We start from the raw sequence: 7,524 nt of genomic DNA on the forward strand, positions 1-7,524 counted from the left end.
AATTAGCACAGAAACAGTACTATATAACATTTTAGACACATTCTAGACAGTTTATCAGCTAAAAAAAGTTAATTTTGGGGTAAGTTACTCTTTAAGTTGCTTGGTTAATGGTTTTGGTATAAAATGGGAGATGTGGTTTCCTTTGAGAATTGCTTACTTTTGAATCTTATTACAAAAGAAGTGATTTTAAGCAGACTTGTTTAACATGTTTGTATCAAACGTGTCATGTTTTAAGTACTTTGTTGTTATTGATGCAGTCTTAATGGTCAAAGTCTCTACTGTTTGTTTTATGTTAAAAACATAGAAACAGTCCAGTGATTGCTCATTTCTTCAGCTCTGACCTCATGAAATACTTTACTAAGTTTGTGTTTCCATTAATGAGCGAGGTTAGCTGCCTCTCTGGTCTGTTTTTGATGGTCCCAGAACAAAAGAAAAGTCTGTAAACAGGAAACCAGCTGAACCATTGTTCCTACACAGCTGAACAATGAGAGCAACAGACGTTAAAAATATTTTCCCATCCATCCTCCTCTTGCTCAGGAAAGCTTTGACTCAGTCAGATGGAGAAAACAGAAGGATTTTCTTTGTTTTCACAAAACACAGTCAGGTTCCATGACTTTGATCCTGCTGATGGAAAAGAGAAAAGTACAGTCTGATCCTACTTAGAGGTCAAAGGTTAAAATCACAGCTTTGTAAGAAAGTGTAAAAAGTTGCATTAAAGGTAATTTCCTTTCTATCAAATATAAAGACATTACAGATGTTTGTTGGCTTCATCTGCTGGAATCCTTCAAAGGAATCACATCACCCACCTTCCAAACCAGACTGTAGACTAAAATCTTCTAATGCTGACAAACGATGACGAGTTCTGGTCAAAAACATGTGGAGTTTTATACAATGCTGCAAGATGTCACACTCAGAGTATGTCTCCTGAATGACTCTCAGCTACTACCACATCAAATTTTAGCTCAACATCTGTGAGATTATAATGAGCCCTGCACACCAAGCTGGGATAAGTAAGCAGGAGCCATATTGTTTTCATACTGTTTGTTTTTTTTTCAGTGATGTTTGGTCAACCGTAGCACAAAAACAGCTGCACCGATCAACATGAAATGAGTCAGGACAGTAGATGACTCTGACCTACACTGCACCAGCCAACGGTTTTATGATAGACCCCATATTTGAGGAGGGGGCTCCTTTCAAAGAGGGGGTGTCAGGACATGAAAAATCACTTAAAACTCAGAAACTGTTCAACATAGGAGCTTCAGATTTCTGTTGTTGTTTAGCTCTGATGAAGCTCTATCCATCAGGCCCACCAATCAGTGCCCCCCCACCCCCCTCCAGGACCCCCAATTTATCTGAAAAAGGGGGTCTGGACATACAAAAATGGTTATAGCTCAAAAACTATTAAACATAGGAGCTTCAGATTTCTTTGGCTGTTTAGCTCTGATGATGGGCTATCCATCAGGTCAACCAATGCCACAAAAAAAGACCCCCCACCCAAACCACTACAATTTTGGGATGCACCTAGTAGCATGACATTTATTAGGAATAAAGACTTCTGAGGTGCATTTGTGCATGCAGGGGTCATTATGTTACCGCTGTGCGGTGTCTAGTTTGAGTAATAGCCATTTGTTTTGGTAAATTTTGGTTAGTTGAGGCATTAGGTTGACTCCATAAGAGATGTACATCCAGTCATTACTTCCTAAAAACGTTTAATCAAAATTAGTCCAGTTGTTCATGAGACATTTTGCTAACAGACTTGTGTACACACACAGAAACAAGCAAAAACAATATTCATCTGTGAGCAGAGGAGATGAAAACCAGAACCAGTCAAAGCAGGAGTAGAAGAACACAGATTCTCCACTTCACACTATTTAAATTACCAAGTTACTATAACCTAAAACGCTTTATTAAGTGCATTTCAACACTAAACATTTAGTGAGTGCTTCAGGACAATGACTTAAAACCGTGAGCTATGAGCAAAGAGAGACTTTACTTGTTAAAAGCTCTTTTATTAGTTTATGGTGAGCAGATTTTATTTTAAAAGATTCAGAGAAAAAGTAAAAGAAAACCTCATTTCATTCTTACTGTAAAATCTTCTAAACAATTGAAGAAGTTAGAAAACAAATCATACTGGTAGTCAAATTAAATTAGTTTTTTTCTCTTCTTTAATTTCGATATTTTCCAATCTTACATTTCTGAGTTTTTCTGTTTTGTGTTTTATATACTTTACTCTCATCACTCTTTAAAACATGTAAAAATAAAAAAAGGACATTTTGTATTGCATTTTTTTATGAAAATACTTTTTATTTGCTGCTCCACAGTTTAATTTTGGAGACGTAGCTGTGCACCAGGCCATCCACACCATAGAGTACTGTTTGGGCTGCATATCCAACACGGCGTCGTACCTGCGCCTCTGGGCCCTCAGCCTGGCTCACGCTCGTAAGGAACAGTTTGTAGATTCAGACCTGAGCTTTGCTCTTAATGAGGCTGACTGACGCTAACGTCTGTGCAAACTGTGTGTTTCATGGTGCAGAGCTGTCCGAGGTGCTGTGGTCCATGGTGATGCACCTGGGCCTGTCTTCCAGGAGCGGAGGCGGGTTCTTTGGCCTGTCAATCATCTTCTCAGCATTCGCCACTCTCACTGTAGCCATCCTGCTGGTCATGGAGGGACTCTCAGCTTTCCTGCATGCTCTACGTCTGCACTGGTTAGAAACACACAAATACAAACACACACACACACACACACACACACACACACACACACACACACACACATTTGTTCTTCTATCCTCATGGAGCATTTGTGTTGACTTTCATTCATTTCCAGTTGTTTCTATAGCCTAACCCTAACCCCTCCATTAGAGTCCTATCCATAAACCTAGCCTAAAATCAATTCACACCTTAGTCCTAAACTTAACCTCCAACCATGGAACCAGAACCACAGAACCACGTGACACCAGCCCTGGAGTTGGCGTGGGGTTGCACATATTTCCACGTTCAGTTGAGTTTTGATACATCCAGAGTTTTGCGTGGAGAATGACACACAAGGTTTTTGTGCGTACGCACCGTTGACACATGAGGCCCCTGGTCCGGGTGCTCCTTCTTCTGGAAAAGAGACAAAAAGAAAAAAACATGTTATTGATAGAAATATAAAAATATATAAAAATATATCCTACAGACTTGTAAACGTAAATGATCAGCACACAGAAATCATTGTATCAATGGATTGGTTGTTTTATTAAAATAAATATTGTAATAAATGAAACAAAGACAGAGACTTCAACTAACTGAGCTGAGTTAGTTATAATCCACTGCAGTACAAAATGATCAACAACAGGTCTAAAATTACAAGTCATTTAATAAATAACTATTATCTATAAAGCAGAGCACACTTCTTGTTAGAGGGCTGTAAATACACACTAAATTCACTTCAGTTTATATATATCACCAAGCCACAACAAACGTCTCAGACCTCTGTACACAAAACAAAGAAACCAGTAGATTACAAAGATTATTCACCTCAGCACAGTCTCCCATCCTGAGCAGCACACTGGTGACAGTGGAGAGGAAAAACCAGCAGAACCAGTCTCAGGATAGGTGGCCATGTGCCTCAGCCAGCTGGGTTTGTGAGGACAGGAAAGAGACAGACAAATACAGAAGGGCTGGTGTCTTCCTCTGGACGAGACGCCAACAATACATGTTGTTAATAACAATAATTACAACAAACCAACATGTAAAAAAGAAAGTAATCCTCAGTTTAGTTGGCAAACATCTAACAAAGGCCTTCCACTGATATTTGCACAATGACTGTTGAACAAACCAGAGCTGACACTTGAGTCAGTCCCACAGTGCAGTCCTCTAACAGGTTGTTGTGAGGCACAGAATCTGGTACAGGTAAGGTCCTTGTTTAGGATGTGGGGAGAGCTACATAAACAAACATGAGTTGTTGTTCAGTATAATATGATCATAGATCCAGCTTTAGTGTTTGCTTCATGATAGTTAAAGTGAACATGTCTGCTTACTGCTTTGAAAGTTTTCAAAGGTCTGACCTGATCACATTTAGTCAGAGCACCACACTCCACCAGCCAGTTTCTGTAAGAGATCCAACATTACAGAACCACCCTACCAAACCTTTAAATGTCTGCTAAAAGGAAGAAAAGGAGTGGTTCTGCAGTCTGACACATCTGGATCACATTCAGAAAGATTTAGTAAACATGAAGTCAAGCTCCGTCCTGCTGATAGACTCCTACACAAGACAGGTCAACCAAAAACATTTCCATAAATTGTTGTTCAAGTTTAACTTGTGCAACTAGAGTCTTACACCTTCTTGTGTTTATATTTGCCCTCTAACAGACGTGTTTGTTTTTCAGTGGAGTTGGACAGAATATGTCAACATGAAAGCTAGAAAAAACTATTTTACATCACATCACCTTAAATTTACCAGGGTTGTGTGAACCTTTTATGTCCACTCTATCTTTTCACATAAAGCTTTGTGCATAAAATAAACATGTAACAGGTGTGTAAGCATGAGCCCACATGTGTGTGTCTTCACTGTCAGCATCAAGAAGGTTAATGTTTTAGTTCTTCCATAGTGCACACACATAAGGAATGTTAAAAACATGACACTCCCCACTCAGCCAGGCTCCATCACCTCGTGGTACAGCTGTGGAATGTCAGATAGAAGAAAACATTACCACATATTGAACTGCAGCTAATAAGAGGTACAGCTGTTCAGTAATGACAGTGATATTAATGCATAAACACGTATACATCCAGAAAGACAAAAGAACATCAACACAACAACAAATGTTTGTTTTTTCTCTCAGTAGAAACCATTGGCTGTTCATTCATCAAGATTATGTCATTCTAGACAACTAAACTCTGTTTGTTTGTTACTAGTTTATAAATATGTTGCACTTATGGGCTCAACAAACGAGAGTGATGGCTGTCATTGCAACCTGGGTGAAACCCAACACGTGGGACGCGATAGTGATGGCAGCATTGTCCTCACTTCAACACATTTGATTGGTTCTTCTACTACTTCTTGTCAAGTATGATGGTGGTTGGCAAAACATGAGTGACGTGCATTACCGCCGTATAAACTAAACAAATCTTGTGATGCTAATGATACTGAAAAACAAACGCACACTAAGATATGAGGAAAAACTTACCAGACCACTTCACCATGCAGCAATGTGTAGCGTCTTTTTATGTGTATCTTAGTGACCTCTTTGTGAAGTGTCATAAAATTATAAAGTTTGACAGAGCTAATAATAGTGAAAGTGTTAGCTAACTGCAGTCAGTGGTGGGCAGCGCTAATCAAAAAATTAGCTCTGCAATTTCTAAAGCACTTACAAAAATATTTAGGTCGGCAACTTCAAAAATGTTTATGCCATAGAAAAACTAGCAGAAGCTAATTTTAAAGTGCAAGTTTCATTTTGACACTTACTAGCTGGCAATAATTCATGTACAATATATGTACAACACTGTAAACTAGCGGTGAATGAATCCTTGTACATCTTAATCCTACAACAGCTGATTGCTGGGGATGTGATTTCCTGAGACCTTTAGCTCCTGGTGTAAAAATTAAAAAGTTGTTGAGGATTACTAGTTCGGCTGCTTCTGTGTCTTTTTCTTTTGTTTGTTGTAGATTTGTCATTAAAGAAGCATCAATAAAGTAATTTAAAACTGTTTATTGGAAAACTGAAGCAATGCATTCTGGGTACATGACGGATTTGATTTGTGACGGGAAACGAAAGTATGGAGCACAGGAAACTATCTTCCCTTCAAAATAAGAGCTTGGATTTTAAACGTTTCCATGTAGTTGCTCCAGTTGACCACTAGATGTCAGTCTTCACCAGCATAACATCTTTAAACCATTTCTGAGTCTCTATCCCCGTTGGCCGATTGCTTTGACCAATTACGTCAAGTATTGAGCTCCAGTGTTTAAACTTTATTTTTTTAAAAAGGAGCTCTGATTGTAAAGTAAAATAAATCAATACATACAAAATTTTAGTATGGATTACAAATGTTAACTGTTTTAGCTGGGACAGGGAGTACTAAACATTGCCTTCCTGCTACGTAAGCAGACACAAAGCATTGTGGGAAATCAGAACCGTGACCCAAAGCAACAGTCAGCAGGATGTATACCTTCACAATAAGAGTGTTTATCTGGGAGGGGTGCTGTTGGATAGATCACATGTTGTGATTCATTGACAGTCATACCTTCTGCTGTTCAACATAATGATGACTGCTAGATAATTAGTTATTATTGGTACTGCTTTTTAATTTTAGAAAGCGCAAATCTGCTTATGAATTATAAAAATTAGTAAGACCGCTAAAGTGCAAACGAAATATTTAGGTCCACAATTAGTGGATTTGTGTTTTAAAGGACTGGAGCCTACCACTGACTGCAGTGTGTAGCATACATTGCAGCATCTCATTGGTCAGTCAATGAAAGCCAAGCTGATTGGTTGTAGTGCCATGTGACAGTGACAAAAGTTGAACATTTTTTCAACTTTCATGTGTCAGATCACAAGCACGCCCGTGCACGTCTACAAGCTCGAAACCCCACATGAACGAGTTTCGTTGGTCTCTTGGCTGGGCCTCATCGCCCAGGCTCCACAGGAAGTGAATGGAGAGGGAGCGACATCACTTCCTGTGTGTCGAGTCCATTAGTGTGAAACAGTAAACCTAAAAACTGCCTGCTAACAAAACCAACAGAAAGAAGATAAACACTTTGAACTGAAGAGCTGAAAAGAAGAAACTAGAGAAATGCCAACAGACAGAATAAATAAAGCAACAAAAACACCCCAAAACTTTTAAATTTTAAATTAAAAATTTTAGCTTTGGTCGTCTTTTTCCTAACTGAGTATGTATGGACTGAAGACGCAGCGGGCCGTAAATTATTGTAATTCCACCCTCTGCCCCTCCACAGCTCATATAAGTATATAAACAATAATAATGATGGCTGGATATTGTTTTTTTCCTTTTATTTCAGTGAAGGATTTGTGTTGTTGGGTGAAGAACCCACAAAGGAAAAATTTTTTTTTTTGCTCATGGTGGTGATAGAAAAAAGTCGTGAACATTAGCTGCATACTCACGTTCATTGGCTCAAACCAGCTGCTCTTCTAACTCTTTTCACAACAGGCTTTAGACAAAATAATCTTTTTAAACAAAATACGATGCAGCAGGAAGAGCTGTTCTGGTCCTGCTCCACAGTGGAGCAGGACCAGAACAGCTCTTCCTGCTCCACAGTGCTGTGTTGCTCCTCGTGAACAAACACTGTTGGTATAAAAACTGGACAACCAGTCGTTCACATAAACCTCAGCAGAGAGGAGCAGAGATGTTACTTTGGTTTGTTTTTACTAAGATGAGTGAATCTAAAGAGTCCTGTTCAAAAGAAGCAACAGTCAGTGTGTACACTCTACTGTGCTGCTCACTTTTCACACACACATGCTGGATAACTGAACACACACACACACACACACACACACACACACACACACACACACACACACACAC

The 7,524-nt window shown here is 39.1% G+C and overlaps 1 protein-coding gene across 4 annotated transcripts in view; it reads left to right on the forward strand.

Moving 5' to 3' along the window:
• The window catches only part of atp6v0a1b (ATPase H+ transporting V0 subunit a1b), a 48,115-nt gene that overhangs the window by 37,959 nt on the left and 2,632 nt on the right, over nt 1-7,524 (forward strand). For all 4 annotated transcript variants that reach the window (XM_014029113.1, XM_014029114.1, XM_014029115.1 and 1 more), the window contains 2 exons: nt 2,322-2,439; nt 2,534-2,705. In XM_014029113.1, coding sequence (XP_013884567.1) covers nt 2,322-2,439; nt 2,534-2,705 — 290 coding nt within the window. The remainder of the gene's footprint in view (nt 1-2,321; nt 2,440-2,533; nt 2,706-7,524) is intronic.

Source organism: Austrofundulus limnaeus, unplaced genomic scaffold (genome assembly GCF_001266775.1).
Source record: "Austrofundulus limnaeus strain Quisiro unplaced genomic scaffold, Austrofundulus_limnaeus-1.0 Scaffold856, whole genome shotgun sequence".
Classification (NCBI taxonomy): domain Eukaryota; kingdom Metazoa; phylum Chordata; class Actinopteri; order Cyprinodontiformes; family Rivulidae; genus Austrofundulus; species Austrofundulus limnaeus.